General features: G+C 41.6%; 1 protein-coding gene across 2 annotated transcripts; it reads right to left on the minus strand.

The window, feature by feature from the left end:
- Positions 1-12879: 12879 nt before the first annotated feature.
- Positions 12880-15202, minus strand: LOC121580106 (transcription termination factor 2, mitochondrial-like). Of its 2 annotated transcripts, none has more exons than XM_041895155.2 (2): positions 15110-15202; positions 12880-14533 (listed from the first exon to the last, which is right to left on the minus strand). In XM_041895155.2, exon 2 carries the CDS (start codon positions 14502-14504, stop codon positions 13368-13370), a length of 1137 nt encoding a protein of 378 aa, XP_041751089.2. In that variant the 5' UTR covers positions 14505-14533; positions 15110-15202; the 3' UTR covers positions 12880-13367. The 2 variants fall into 2 exon arrangements, with proteins under 2 accessions (XP_041751089.2, XP_041751090.2); XM_041895156.2 differs by having other exon boundaries at positions 12880-14555.
- Between the last annotated feature and the right edge of the window lie 754 nt (positions 15203-15956).

Here is a 15956-nt window from a genome sequence, read left to right on the forward strand (position 1 = left end):
CCCACCCACGATAGAAGTTCTGAAAATGAAAGTAGGCTATATAAAAATGACATTTTTCTTTACATGATAGGGATTTATATCAGCCTAATTGAGGTGTAGATTGTGCCCTACATCACACATTCCAGTGTTCGAATTTGTAATTTGTACAAAGGTAGCCTACCCCAGGGTCCCGTGTGGATTTGACAACTTTAAAGCTAGTTACACCTCTTGACACCACCTAAACAAAAGCAATGAAAAGCGATTCATTTGTGGGCTAACGCGGGTACAGCTGATCTGATTGAATCCTGGCTTAGAGCTGTGATCTTTTGTAATCTTTATTTTTTATTTTTCATGTGATTGTTTACTCATATGATGAACAAAACGAAAGTCCTCAAGACCAGGTTGAACTTCATTCCACAAAGATGTACCATACCATGTCCCAGTAAAAAGAAAAAAACACACATCAGTCTTGAAAAAACAGTATTGATTACAAAGTCAATCAGAAACAGAATGGGAAAAGTATGTTTATTTTCATGTTAACTGTGGTTCATATCTATCTCAGAGCTCCATTCTTTTGAGTTTTTAAAGTTTTTTATTTTTTCTTCTTTTTTTTCTCTTCTTATTTATATATATATATATATATATATATATATATCTTTTTTTGGGGGGGGGTAGATCAGCTTAATATTGCAGATAGATTGTAACTTCCATCAATGTAATTGTCTGCATCACTTCCAATCCCCCATGTTATATATATATATATATATATATATATACACACACACATACATACACATATACACACATACACACACACATACACACCCACCTACATACAGTGGGGAGAACAAGTATTTGATACACTGCCAATTTTGCAGGTTTTCCTACTTACAAAGCATGTAGAGGTCTGTAATTTTTTATCATAGGTACACTTCAACTGTGAGTGACGGAATCTAAAACAAAAATCCAGAAAAACACATTGTATGGTTTTAAAGTAATTAATTAGCATTTTATTGCATGACATAAGTATTTGATCACCTACCAACCAGTAAGAATTCCGTCTCTCACCGACCTGTTAGTTTTTCTTTAAGAAGCCCTCCTGTTCTCCACTCATTACCTGTATTAACTGCACCTGTTTGAACTCATTACCTGTATAAAAGACACCTGTCCACACACTCAATCAAACAGACTCCAACCTCTCCACAATGGCCAAGACCAGAGAGCTGTGTAAGGACATCAGGGATAAATTTTAGACCTGCACAAGGCTGGGACGTGCTACAGGACAATAGGCAAGCAGCTTGGTGAGAAGGCAACAACTGTTGGCGCAATTATTAGAAAATGACGGAGTTCAAGATGACGGTCAATCACCCTCGGTCTGGGGCTCCATGTAAGATCTCACCTCGTGGGGCATCAATGATCATGAGGAAGGTGAGGGATCAGCCCAGAACTACACGGCAGGACCTGGTCAATGACCTGAAGAGAGCTGGGACCACAGTCTCAAAGAAAACCATTAGTATCACACTACGCTGTCATGGATTAAAAGGTCCCCCTGCTCAAGCCAGCGCATGTCCAGGCCCGTCTGAAGTTTGCCAATGACCATCTGGATGATCCAGAGGAGGAATGGGAGAAGGTCATGTGGTCTGATGAGACAAAAATAGAGCTTTTTGGTCAAACTCCACTCGCCGTGTTTGGAGGAAGAAGAAGGATGAGTACAACCCCAAGAACACCATCCCAACCGTGAAGCATGGAGGTGGAAACATCATTCTTTGGGGATGCTTTTCTGCAAAGGGGACAGGACGACTGCACCGTATTGAGGGGAGGATGGCCAACAACCTCCTTCCCTCAGTAAGAGCATTGAAGATGGGTCGTGGCTGGCTCTTCCAGCATGACAACGACCCGAAACACACAGCCAGGGCAACTAAGGAGTGGCTCCGTAAGAAGCATCTCAAGGTCCTGGAGTGGCCTAGCCAGTCTCCAGAACTGAACCCAATAGAAAATCTTTGGAGGGAGCTGAAAGTCCGTATTGCCCAGCGACAGCCCCGAAACCTGAAGGATCTGGAGAAGGTCTGTATGGAGGAGTGGGCCAAAATCCCTGCTGCAGTGTGTGCAAACCTGGTCAAGACCTACAGGAAACATATGATCTCTGTAATTGCAAACAAAGGTTTCTGTACCAAATATTAAGTTCTGCTTTTCTGATGTATCAAATACTTATGTCAAGCAATAAAATGCAAATTAATTACTTAAAAATCATACAATGTGATTTTCTGGATTTTTGTTTTAGATTCCGTCTCTCACAGTTGAAGTGTACCTATGATAATTATAGACCTCTACATGCTTTGTAAGTAGGAAAACCTGCAAAATTGGCAGTATATCAAATACTTGTTCTCCCCACTGTACATACATACATACATATACAAATCCTTTAAAAAAGTATATATATTCCCCTTTATTACTTTCCAACCACGCCACCCTTTCCCCACTTGGAGTAAACTAGTGAACAACAACGCCTAGGCCACTACTTCCAGCCCATACCCACTATCTACATTCTATGGACACAGTCAATTTGACAATAATTACATTTTGTTTGTTCTTTCTCCTGAACTTCTTCTACTCTCAACCTCTCCGATCATTTTCATGATGTCCATCCGGTTTGCTTCTATATGCCATATCTTTCTAACTGTGCTCCTTCACAAAAGCTCCCAACCTACAACCCATACACTTATTATGGACACAGCGTGCCTACATTATTAGTTATCTTGTTATTGTTTGTTGTTAGTTGTTATTAGTCCCATCCTTCAATTCCATTCAACACCTCCCATCTATCTTTTAACACCATCCATATAGGATTTCTATTTGCCATATATATTTCAACTGTACTGTGATGTCTTACAAAAGTTCTGAACCTTTCTATTCTCATTGTTTCTACAGATTGTGAATTGAAAATAAACATTTTTGCTAATAGTATTATTATGTTATTGATCGATTGACTATGACTTTTCAGATCACCCAGTAGTGCTATCTGCAGGGTTAGCTCCAGGTAAATATTGCAATCCTTTAGCCATTCCTGGACCTGTGTCCAAAAACAAGCTACAAATGGACAGTTCCAAAACAAATGATCTAATGATTCTGTCTCTTCGCAGCAAAGTCTGCAGAGCTGGGAAGATTGTATCCCCCATATAAATAACATTCTATTGGTAGCAAGAATTGTATCTAATAATTTAAATTGAAAGATTCTAAGTTTTGAATCCGGTGTCGTTTTGTGTATCAGTTCATAAACACTATGCCATGGGATCGGTACGTCAAAAATCTCTTCCCAACTATTTTGCAATCTATATGGGACGGCTGTCAATCCTTTGGTCCTTAAATGAAACCGATATACTTTTTTTATTTATCACAGTTTTCCTTAACCAATTATGTTCTTTATTGCAAGGCCGACTGACAAGTTCCTTACTTTCTCCTCCTTCAACTTTCCTCTTCCATTTTTGTGGTAAGGCTGCAATTATTTGGTTGTAATTTTGGGTAGAGCAGACATTTCCATATGTTTTTGTTAGCTGCATGTGCGACATAACTCCACCAGTCCTACCGATGATATCATTTACAAAGATTATACCTTTTTAAAACATTTTGTTAAAGTTCTTTTGTCAATTAGTATATTTGAGTTTAACCACAATATTTGTTGCATTATTTGTTCTGTCGTTTCTGGAGGATTAAATTGAAATTGCAACCAACTTTCTATGGCTTCTTTTAGAAATAGTGATATCTGGGAGATGATTTCCTTTTCAAATAACTGAAAGTGAGTGGTTGTAATCTGAATAAAGGGAAAAAGGCCATTTTTGAACATTGGGTGAGACAATCTTAATAATTTGCTAGAGAACCAGTTCGGATTTAAGTGTAATTTTGTATGACTGAAGCTTTTAATGATAGGTCTAATGCTTTAATATTTAATAATTTCTGTCCTCCGAATTCATATTCATTATATAGATATGCCCATTTAATTGTGTCTGGCTTGCCGTTCCAAATAAAATTGAATATATTTTTCTCATATAATTTTAAAAAACTGTTCGCTAGGCGTAGGCAAGACCATTAGCAAATAGGTAAACTGGGATAATACTAAATAGTTAATCAGGGTGATTTTTCCACAAATTGACAGGCACCCACCTTTCCATGGTAGCAAGATCTTATCTATTTTTGCTAACTTTCTATTATAATTTATTGAAGTGAGATCATTAATTTCCTTTGGGATATGTATTCCGAGTATATCCACATCACCATCAGACCATTTTATTGGTAAACTACATGGCAATGTAAATTTTTTATTTTTTATTGATCCAATACGTAATATAGTACATTTGTCATAATTTGGTTGTAATCCAGAGAAGTTAGAAAATGTATCTAGATCCTCTATGAGGCTGTGGAGTGATTCTAGTTGTGGATTATAAAGAAAACATGAATCATCAGCGTACAATGACACCTTTGTTTTTAAGTCCTGGATTTCTAATCCCCTGATATTATTGTTGGATCTGATTTTAATAGCTAACATCTCGATGGCCACAATAAATAGATATGCCGATAGTGGACAACCTTGTTTCACTCCTCTTGACAGTTTAAAACTTTCGGAGAAATAGCCATTATTTACTATTTTACACCTAGGGTTACTATACATGATTTTGACCCATTTTATAAGAGATTTATAAGAGATAAACCCCAGTCGTACTTTATCAAATGCCTTTTTGAAGTCTGCTATGAATAGCAGGCCTGGTTTCTCAGATTTTCCATAATGTTCTATTGTTTCCAATACTTGCCTTATATTATATCCAATGTATCTGTCACGGTTCAGACAGACGACCAGAGGACCACAATTGCGTCACACCAGAAAGTTTATTAAACTTAAGGGAAAAGGGAAGTAGGGAGTGAATGAAGGCTCCAGGGGTAACAGGGGTCCGTCCAATGCGCTGGGTCTGTGCCCCCCAGTGGCAGCGATGCGTCCTATGAAGCCGGTGGTGGGTGGTCCAGAAGTCCTGGGGGAGACACAGACACAACAGGGCGGAATGAAACCAGGCAGCAGTACAGTTCAAGGGAAATCCAAAATACGTAGTAGCAAGGCAGAAGGCTGGTCAGAGTTACCGGGATTGAAGAGTAGTCAGGAGTCGTAATGGCAGAAGCAGGTCTGGATCTCCTGAGGCAGAAGAGTATCCAAAAAACAGGCAGGTCCGGGGGTCACAAAACCAGGGTGAGCCAGAAGCGCGAGCAAACAGGTTCCGGGTGTGAGCTTTGCAGACGATCTGACACCGGAGAGCTGAAAGACAGGGCCTTAAATACTGGGAGAGGTTAGTGGGTAATGCAGCGCAGCTGGCAGAGTAATTAGAGCCGAGCAGAGCAGGGACAGGTGGAGCTAGTTAGGCTGAGTAGAGAGAGGGAGGTGAGCAGAGTGGAAGCAAATTAAGGTGGTAACCCGGTGGAGTGAGAGGGCTCATGACAGTATCTTCCATGTAAAAAACCTGTCTGATTAGAATGAATAATATCTGACAATACCTTTTTAATTCTATGCGCTATACATTTTGCTAGAATTTTTGCATCACAACACTGAAGTGTAAGGGGCCAATTTTTTTAATGGACTGGATCTTTATATTTTCCACTTGTATCCTGTTTCAGTAATAATGATATCAGACCTTCTTCTTGAGTATCAGATAATCTACCATTTACATAGGAGTGGTTAAAACATGCTAATAACGGTCCTCTTAGTATATCAAAAAAGGTTTGGTATACAGTGGGGGAAAAAAGTATTTAGTCAGCCACCAATTGTGCAAGTTCTCCCACTTAAAAAGATAAGAGAGGCCTGTAATTTTCATCATAGGTACACGTCAACTATGACAGATCACATTGTAGGATTTTTAATGAATTTATTTGCAAATTATGGTGGAAAATAAGTATTTGGTCAATAACAAAAGTTTCTCAATACTTTGTTATATACCCTTTGTTGGCAATGACACAGGTCAAACGTTTTCTGTAAGTCTTCACAAGGTTTTCACACACTGTTGCTGGTATTTTGGCCCATTCCTCCATGCATATCTCCTCTAGAGCAGTGATGTTTTGGGGCTGTCGCTGGGCAACACGGACTTTCAACTCCCTCCAAAGATTTCTATGGGGTTGAGATCTGGAGACTGGCTAGGCCACTCCAGGACCTTGAAATGCTTCTTACGAAGCCACTCCTTCGTTGCCCGGGCGGTGTGTTTGGGATCATTGTCATGCTGAAAGACCCAGCCACGTTTCATCTTCAATGCCCTTGCTGATGGAAGGAGGTTTTCACTCAAAATCTCACGATACATGGCCCCATTCATTCTTTCCTTTACACGGATCAGTCGTCCTGGTCCCTTTGCAGAAAAACAGCCCCAAAGCATGATGTTTCCACCCCCATGCTTCACAGTAGGTATGGTGTTCTTTGGATGCAACTCAGCATTCTTTGTCCTCCAAACACGACGAGTTTAGTTTTTACCAAAAAGTTCTATTTTGGTTTCATCTGACCATATGACATTCTCCCAATCCTCTTCTGGATCATCCAAATGCACTCTAGCAAACTTCAGACGGGCCTGGACATGTCCTGGCTTAAGCAGGGGGACACGTCTGGCACTGCAGGATTTGAGTCCCTGGTGGCGTAGTGTGTTACTGATGGTAGGCTTTGTTACTTTGGTCCTTTTGTGATCATTTTGACCCCACGGGGTGAGATCTTGCATGGAGCCCCAGATCGAGGGAGATTATCAGTGGTCTTGTATGTCTTCCATTTCCTAATAATTGCTCCCACAGTTGATTTCTTCAAACCAAGCTGCTTACCTATTGCAGATTCAGTCTTCCCAGCCTGGTGCAGGTCTACAATTTTGTTTCTGGTGTCCTTTGACAGCTCTTTGGTCTTGGCCATAGTGGAGTTTGGAGTGTGACTGTTTGAGGTTGTGGACAGGTGTCTTTTATACTGATAACAAGTTCAAACAGGTGCCATTAATACAGGTAACGAGTGGAGGACAGAGGAGCCTCTTAAAGAAGAAGTTACAGGTCTGTGAGAGCCAGAAATCTTGCTTGTTTGTAGGTGACCAAATACTTATTTTCCACCATAATTTGCAAATAAATTCATAAAAAATCCTACAATGTGATTTTCTGGAAAAGAAATTCTCAATTTGTCTGTCATAGTTGACGTGTACCTATGATGAAAATTACAGGCCTCTCTCATCTTTTTAAGTGGGAGAACTTGCACAATTGGTGGCTGACTAAATACTATTTTCCCCCACTGTATGTTATGTCGGATAAAGTCAGTTATAAATTCCTTTGTCCTAGTTAAAAATAAATTATCATCCAATAGGCTTTGATTAAATTTCCAATATCCTCGCCCACGTGGAAATTCAGTAAGAGTAATGTATATGCCAATTATATGACGGTCCGACCGCATTCTGTCCCCTATCAACACTTTTTAAACTTTAGGTGCCAACGAGAATGAGATAAGAAAGAAGTCAAGACAACTAGCTTGATTGAGTCTCCGCCATGTATATCTCACTAGATCAGGATATTTAAGCCTCCATATATCTACTAGTTCTAATGTATCCATGACATTCACGATTTCCTTAAGAGCATGTGGGTGATTGTTTGTGGTGTGATTTCCTTTACGGTCCATTGAGCTATTTAAAACAGTATTATAATCCCCCACCATAATAATATTGTCTTGAATTGCTTGCAGGGTTGATAATTTATTATATATATTGTCAAAGAAGTGTGGATCATCATTATTTGGTCCGTAAATGCTAATGAGCCATATCTGTTTATTGTCCAATTACATATTTAAAATAATCCATCTACCTTGAGTATCTATTTGGACAATTTGCACATTCGGATCCCCCCCCCCACCCCCCCCATTCCTTTTTCCACGCAACTTCATCTAGAATTGTTGAATGAGTTTCCTGTAAACAATAGATATTATATTCCTTCTCTTTGAGCCATGTAAATATTGTTCTTCTTTTGTTATTATCAGCTAAGCCATTACAATTATAACTGGCTATACTTATTTCACCATACACCATAATGAGATACAACTTTTAAGTCTATTTATCATTATATATGTTTGTAAATTTACCAATAAAAAATACCGTAATGATTGAGTGTCCATATAGCTGTACCATGATATTTGCATTGCTACTAAGTATCCCTTCAATTGTTCTCCACTAATTCCCCCGCTAAAGCCCCTCCCCATCCCAAGTTGAGCCGTCATCCCAGTGATCGGCATCCCACCCACATCCCTCCGGATCCCTAGGGCCCCGAGAGGCCAGGACCCATCCATCGAAAACAGCACACAGTGCCACGCACAAAACAGAAGCAGATTAACCGCCAAAAGTATTTCCAATGCTGTCACCTCTATATATAACTATTTAAAAATATATATCTATTCAAATATCTTGCATATCTTATTTTCCATCATTATCAATTAATATGCATAATAATGTCGGCAGTTCATGCGTAGGATTTTAACATATAACCCGGATTGCCATTGTATTACATTTAATTTATTGACAAGCAATTATTATCCTAGCAAATAATTACCATGGTCCACCCCATACCCCCCCTCCCCCCCAACATCCCCACCCCCCCACAACAGATGCCAGACAAGCACACACGCACATACTCACATACTCCAACACACTCAACCCCCCTCCTCCACAATCCACCATAAAATCAGATACTCAACGGCTGTTATATCCCAGAACCCAACTCGAGAAATAACCTGATTTACGAGTGCACATACAGTTAAAGCTGATTGAGAAAGCATGCAGATTGAGCAGAAATTGATAAGAATGTGAGATTTGATTAATCTACTTAATCTATGTCAAGTCCTAGGTGATGGAGATCAGATCCACCCTCTTCACCTGAGACACAAACACTCTGATCCCCTGTTGTAACCATTTTCCCAAGCATCTCCATGCGGTCAGACCTTTGATTATTTTGTGCCACCTGGGCCACAATGATAAACCCCCTCTCTGATTGTCCGAGTGTGACCCCCTCCCCATGGGTTACTGCAGCCAGTGTTGCCAGCACTGCCACTACCTGGGTGTGCGTACCCCACCGGAATCCCCACCGGCTAGGTAAAAGGTCGTCAAGGTTCTCATTAGCAGCTTTGAGAATTTCCTTGTATATTATGCTCTCCCATCAGGGGGCTCTGGCTTTGTAGGACCAACCCTGCCAGGCAGGCTCAGAATCTTGAGGGGGCGGTGCTGCTCAAGTAGGTCTCTGACCGCATTTATTTCTCTGTTTAGGCTGCATACTCACAGCAGGTCCATAAAAGAGATGGGAACTTCTCTTTGGTGTATGGGTCGCTCAGGTGGGTGTCCAGGTTATAGGGTTAGGGATCTTTCCATCATGATAGGACAATAAAAAATTTGACTAGATGTATACTATATTTTAAAATGTATATCCCTCATCTACACAAAATTGAAAGCTCTCTCTCACTACCCCTGCTCATAGACCCCCGGTCGTCTCTGGGATATGCAACCATTTCCCCTCTCACTCACTTAACGCCGCACCTTTTCAAACACAAAAATGCACACCACATGGTTGACTGCGGAAGAAATGGGCCGAGCGTGCAAACGCACCCGCATCCACATCTGCCGCAAGGGGGAAAGGACGCCAGAGAGAACACAGGACCAACCACAACAACCATCCGCCAAAACAACAACCTCCCGCCAAAAAAGCCATGTTCTAATTATTTGTATTTAAAGATGTATTATTCTGCTTGTTATGTCGTTTTATCCTTTTATAAAATACTATACTTACTATAAATGTTATTTAATATTACAATCCCTATCACTGCTAGTAACGGGTGCTCCAATATTCGACTCCTCTATTACAACTTTTAGAATAGCCATGGAGTAGTCTTTGTGTCTCTGAACATTTGGTTGTCAATATATAGTTTATCCACCACGAGTGCAACACGTTTCCCTTTTAATCTGTTTTCCTTGAAGATTGCATACAGAACTTTGCGCCTTTCTACAATCTCCCTCGGGAACTGATCATTCATGCCTATTTTCGTGCCAGCAAGTCTTTTTTTGCGTACAAAATTGTTTGTACAGATGAACGTGGTACCTTCAGGCATTTGGAAATTGCTCCCAAGGATGAACCAGACTTGTGGAGGTCTACACATTTTTTTCTGAAGTCTTGACTGATTTCTTTTGATATTCCCATGATGTCAAGCAAAGAGGCACTGAGTTTGAAGGTAGGCCTTGAAATACATCCACAGGTACACCTCCAATTGACTCAAAAGCCTATCAGAAGCTTCTAAAGCCATGACATCATTTTCTGGAATTTTCCAAGCTGTTTAAAGGCACAGTCAACGTAGTGTATGTAAACTTCTGACCCACTGGAATTGTCATACATTGAATTACAGTGAGGGAAAAAAGTATTTGATCCCCTGCTGATTTTGTACGTTTGCCCACTGACAAAGAAATGATCAGTCTATAATTTTAATGGTAGGTTTATTTGAACAGTGAGAGACAGAATAACAACAACAAAATCCAGAAAAACACATGTCAAAAATGTTATAAATTGATTTGCATTTTAATGAGGGAAATAAGTATTTGACCCCCTCTCAATCAGAAAGATTTCTGGCTCCCAGGTATATTTTATACAGGCAAAGAGCTGAGATTAGGAGCACACTCTTAAAGGGAGTGGTCCTAATCTCAGTTTGTAACCTGTATAAAAGACAACTGTCCACAGAAGCAATCAATCAATCAGATTCTAAACTCTCTACCATGGACAAGACCAAAGAGCTCTCCAAGGATGTCAGGGACAAGATTGTAGACCTACACAAGGCTAAAATGGGCTACAAGACCATCGCCAAGCAGCTTGGTGAGAAGGTGACAACAGTTGGTGCGATTATTCGCAAATGGAAGAAACACAAAATAACTGTCAATCTCCCTTGGCCTGGGGCTCCATGCAAGATCTCACCTCGTGGAGTTGCAATGATCATGAGAACGGTGAGGAATCAGCCCAGAACTACACGGGAGGATCTTGTCAATGATCTCAAGGCAGCTGGGACCATAGTCACCATGAAAATAATTGGTAACACACTACGCCGTGAAGGACTGAAATCCTGCAGCGCCCGCAAGGTCCCCCTGCTCAAGAAAGCACATATACAGGGCCGTCTGAAGTTTGCCAATGAACATCTGAATTATTCAGAGGAGAACTGGGTGAAAGTGTTGTGGTCAGATGAGACCAAAATCAAGCTCTTTGGCATCAACTCAACTCGCCGTGTTTGGAGGAGGAATGCTGCCTATGACCCCAAGAACACCATCCCCACCGTCAAACATGGAGGTGGAAACATTATGCTTTGGGGGTGTTCTTCTGCTAAGGGAACAGGACAACTTCACACACAAAACACACGGCCAAGGCAACAAAGGAGTGGCTCAAGAAGAAGCACATTAAGGTCTTGGAGTGGTCAAATACTTATTTCCCTCATTAAAATGCAAATCAATTTCTAACATTTTCTAGCGTTTTTCTGGATTTTTTTGTTGTTATTCTGTCTCTCACTGTTCAAATAAACCTACCATTAAAATTATAGACTGATCATGTCTTTGTCAGTGGGCAAACGTACAAAATCAGCAGGGGATCAAATGCTCACTAACAGGGATGTAAACAAATTTGTGAACAACATTTGAGAGAAATAAGCCTTTTGTGCGTATGGAAAAGTTCTGGGATCTTCTATTTCAGCTCATGAAACATGGGACCAACACATGTTGTGTTTACATTTTTGTTCAGTGTTCCTCAACATCTGTGGTTTTGGATGGCTAGACACTTCTCTTTTTCTCACTGGCTTTATTTAATTGGTTACCAATATTGTTGAAATGAACGCAACAAACGTCTTACAGTAGGCCTACCTGTCTTCACAGCTGATCCGTGCATAACCTTTGTTACAGTGTATTACTTAGATGCATTAATATGTATTAATACATAGAACTGCTTAATAACTATATGAGAATGTATTTATCCGTCACTCTCTGTTCATTTTCAGTATGTGTGAGTTGTTATAGTAAGTATCATATACATTTTGCAGACTTAGCTAGAGTTTTAAGTAACAGTGCAAACAGATGGGTATCTTTTTTTGAATAAACCTTTTTCTATCATGCTATGCTATTTTTAGCCTTGAATTAAGTGGGGGAATGATAACCATGTGGCTGGGTATCATGTTACAACAACTTGAACCAGGTCTTACACTACTGTCCCTCCTTAGAAGGAATGCTCTTCCTGGTGAATGTCACAAGTCTGACAATGTGACACTAAACATCATTAAAAACTGTGAATATCTATATCCTTCTGTGTGGCTTTTTTGTTTGTTAAAAGTTTGAACTTTTTGTATTGTACAGTGTTTTTTGATGCCATGAAATGTGCTTATGATCAAATGCATTCTAAATTGCATACACTCTTAGAAACAAAAGGTGCTATCTAGAACCTAAAAGGGTTCTTCGGCTGTCCCCATAGGAGAACCCTTTGAAGAACCCTTGTTGGTTCCAGGTAGAACTCTTTTGGTTCCAAGTAGAAACGTTTTGGGTTCTATGTAGAACACTTTCCACAGAGGGTTCCACATGGAACCCAAATGGTTTTACCTAGAACCGAAAAGGGTTTTACCTGGAACCAAAAGGGGTTCTCATCTGGGGACAGGCAAAGAACCCTTTTGGAACCCTTTTTTCTAAGAGTGTAGGTATAGGTAAAGAGCTGTCCGGTGGCAAGTCACAAATAAATGGTATTTCAAACAGACGACTTATCTGTTATAAGTTTTATTTTTCAAACTTGATGTTATCAAGTCAATCCAGCCTACAAGGAACTACACCAAAATGTGTGCAAGTTAGCTTAAACTTAATAATATCACACAGCACCTGTATTTACATTTTTATTTACAATGATTCCATTTAGTATTTAGCATAACTGTGTGAAACACTTGGATCTTTCACACTGTCTCCATAATGCTATCAGTAGAGTTCATACACATTTAAACCATAAGGTGCAAGGGATACCATTTCATCAATGGATACAAATGTGAAACCTTGCACATGATTATTTCTCGTCTCATGCTATAGAGTATAGAACAGTGGCTATTGATAGGTGACTCAGGCTAATTGAAACAAACACAGCGATTCCCTGACAATGATTGGCTGATCCACCTATTTCTGGAGACAGATCTCCATAGCAAACACATTATACACAATACACTGAGTCATTGGAGAAATGTATAGCTCATGGCAACAGAGACATCATAAGACCTCAATCTCCAATCAATAGCTACAGTAAAACACCCATAGCTTGTTCTGCAACTGTGCAGCATTCATCCCATCCCCTTAAAACATTAAGATGTGGTCCGTTAACATTCACTCCTCTGCGGTCCTGAGGGGGGCAACAGGGTTGAAGAGTGGTCGTTGCTGCCTTAGCTGCAGTTTGCCATAGGTCATCTCAAAGTCCTTCTTGGTGCCGACGATAACGTCCAGGCTGCCACCGCGCACATCATAGCCATAGGAGGCCAGTTTCTGGATGCGGTAGATCACAATCTGCGTGGTGAGCTCCAGCACATTGGGCGTCTCCCTCACTTGGTCCATGCTCACCCCCACGTCCAGCAGCCCCTTGAACCGGCCCACCAGGGTGGGCACCGAGTAGTACAATACAGCGGGGCAGCGGAGGACTATCTCCCGGAGCTCGTCCTCAGAGCACATGAGCACCCCTTGGGTGTAGTCCAGAGCCTGTTGCATGGCCTCAGGCTGCAGCTCTGCGATGGAGGCCCTGAGGCTGGAGACCAGGACCAGAAGCTCCTCTGTGGTGAAGCCTTTCTCCCTCAGGAAGGCCAGACTGTCCCTCCACGCCATGGCCGGCCGCATCAGGATGTAGGGGTTCTGGCTGAGCAGCTTCTGGAGCCATAAGCGCAGGTTTCCCTCGTCCCCGCCCAGGTCCAGGTAGGTCTCTCGCAGTGTGTGGATGACCTCCTGGTTGCTCTCCAAGGGCTGGCTGAAGCTCTGGGGGGCGCTGGCCATCAGCTTTCCGATGATGCGCTTGCTGAGGTGCAGGCTCTGGAGGTAGCGGATGTTGTCACGCTGGTTGGTGTGGTGCGTGAGCGTGAAGAAGGAGGCAGGGAACTTCTCAATGATGCCCACCAGCTCACGCCGGTTGGGGCATACGGAGGACCAGAGGTCACGCTGAGCTGCCACGTCCTCGGGCCGACACAGGATGGCCTCGGGGTGGGTCTCCAGAACACGGGCAATGGAAGCAGTGTCAGCGCCCATGTCCCGCAGCAGGTCCGCCGTCTCGTACACGTACACAGCGTTCTCTGACAGCACCCATCCCTTGAACTTACGCACCTTACGGATGTCCACCGACAGGTCATAAAGGGAGTCCACAGTTTTCTGGTTCTCTGGCCGCTTGTTGGCGAGGGTAGAGGTGGAGAAGCCTGTAGGAGGGGTTAAGACCCTCATCTTCTGGCAATAGGCGCACAGGAAGGCAGTGGTGGCACGGAGCATTGTTGCCAAGGCACTAAAGTACAGATGACCTGTATAAGACAAACACACACACTGAGCAGAGTTACATCACACAAGACCACTACGTCCTTTGTCAGTAATGTGTACCAGTTAGTACTATACTACTGTTCTATGTTTTCAGTACATAGTCTGTTTTCCATTGCTCTAAATGAGCTCATTAATAAACAATAAGGTACATTTTATTTAGGATGATCACATAAACAAACAAGCATTGCTTTCCTCACCGCAAAGACTGTAAAAATCAAACTGAATGTTGAACTGGTCTATTGAGGGCAACATCAGTAAAGGAAATTATATTTGGCCAGTATATATCCGATTAGTGTTGGTGTGGGAACACGATGTACTAAACATGTTACCGTGTTACAGGGTGGTGGAGAATGTGTAATTAAAGTCATAACCAATGCACCCTCTATTACCGCCGGTAGCAAGTCACTATAGCGCTATAATTATCGAGTTCGTAAAAGGTCTATGCCGCTGTAACAACTGAATGTGTCTTTCAGCACATGGGACAGAGACCACCTGAATCAACTTCATTAATTCAAATACAGGCTATACATTCTATATTGTAAATAAAACCAGATGTTTACCAGTTTATTGTCCAGAGGAATACACAAGTTGACGCTGGAATCTCTTCAGGCATTTGTACCATTATGATAGATCCTAAACGCCCTCTGCTTAAGTGTTTCATAACGCTTGTGATTGGCTCTGTTCCCGTCCGCCTATATTGCAGTTGTGCTGCGCAGATTATTAGATTGTTAATTCATATTGATGGAGTTTCCACAATGTAATTAATAATAATTTGGTGGGTGGTTATACTTGTCCTATTTCACACATGTCGGCTACAAGTGTGTATTATATGCATGTGTGAATTGGAAATGTGTTTTTTGTTGTTACATATCCCAACTCTCCCAGAGACACCCTCAGAGAGTGGGGTGACGGAAGGGCCGGTGTTATGGGCGAGCCTTACGGGGGCTGGCTCGCCCTACCGTACCTCGTTGCCCGTCCAAATAAAATATTGAAATATGTATAATTTATTTGACCGAGACGCGGGCCAACAGAAACATGCATCAATCTCAGTTGAAGCATCTGAACTAGCGAAACAGCGCCCCTCTGTCTTAGTATGTGTAGACCATGTATCTAATGCTGTCTGGACCAAAAGAGTATGGCATGTCATACTATTTCTGTTCAGACATCATCAGATACATGGGCTACATTTAGAGGGACGCTGTTTCGCTCGCTCAGATGCTTTCTCTTGTGATATAGTTTCAGCAGAGAGGAAGAGGCGAAGCGAGAGGGCTCGCCAAATTCTGTCCAGTATAAGCCCGATGCTTTTCTATGGGAATAATATGCAGACCTAAGTGGACACTCAAACTGGACAGTTTTATCTCCGTCTCTTCATTCAAAGACTCAATCATGGACATTCTTACTGACAGT

Source organism: Coregonus clupeaformis, chromosome 28, assembly GCF_020615455.1.
Source record: "Coregonus clupeaformis isolate EN_2021a chromosome 28, ASM2061545v1, whole genome shotgun sequence".
Taxonomy (NCBI): domain Eukaryota; kingdom Metazoa; phylum Chordata; class Actinopteri; order Salmoniformes; family Salmonidae; genus Coregonus; species Coregonus clupeaformis.

Bases quoted from the DNA above. Each gene is read 5' to 3' on its own strand.
- LOC121580106 (XM_041895155.2), bottom strand. From the start codon at position 14,504: ATGCTCCGTGCCACCACTGCCTTCCTGTGCGCCTATTGCCAGAAGATG.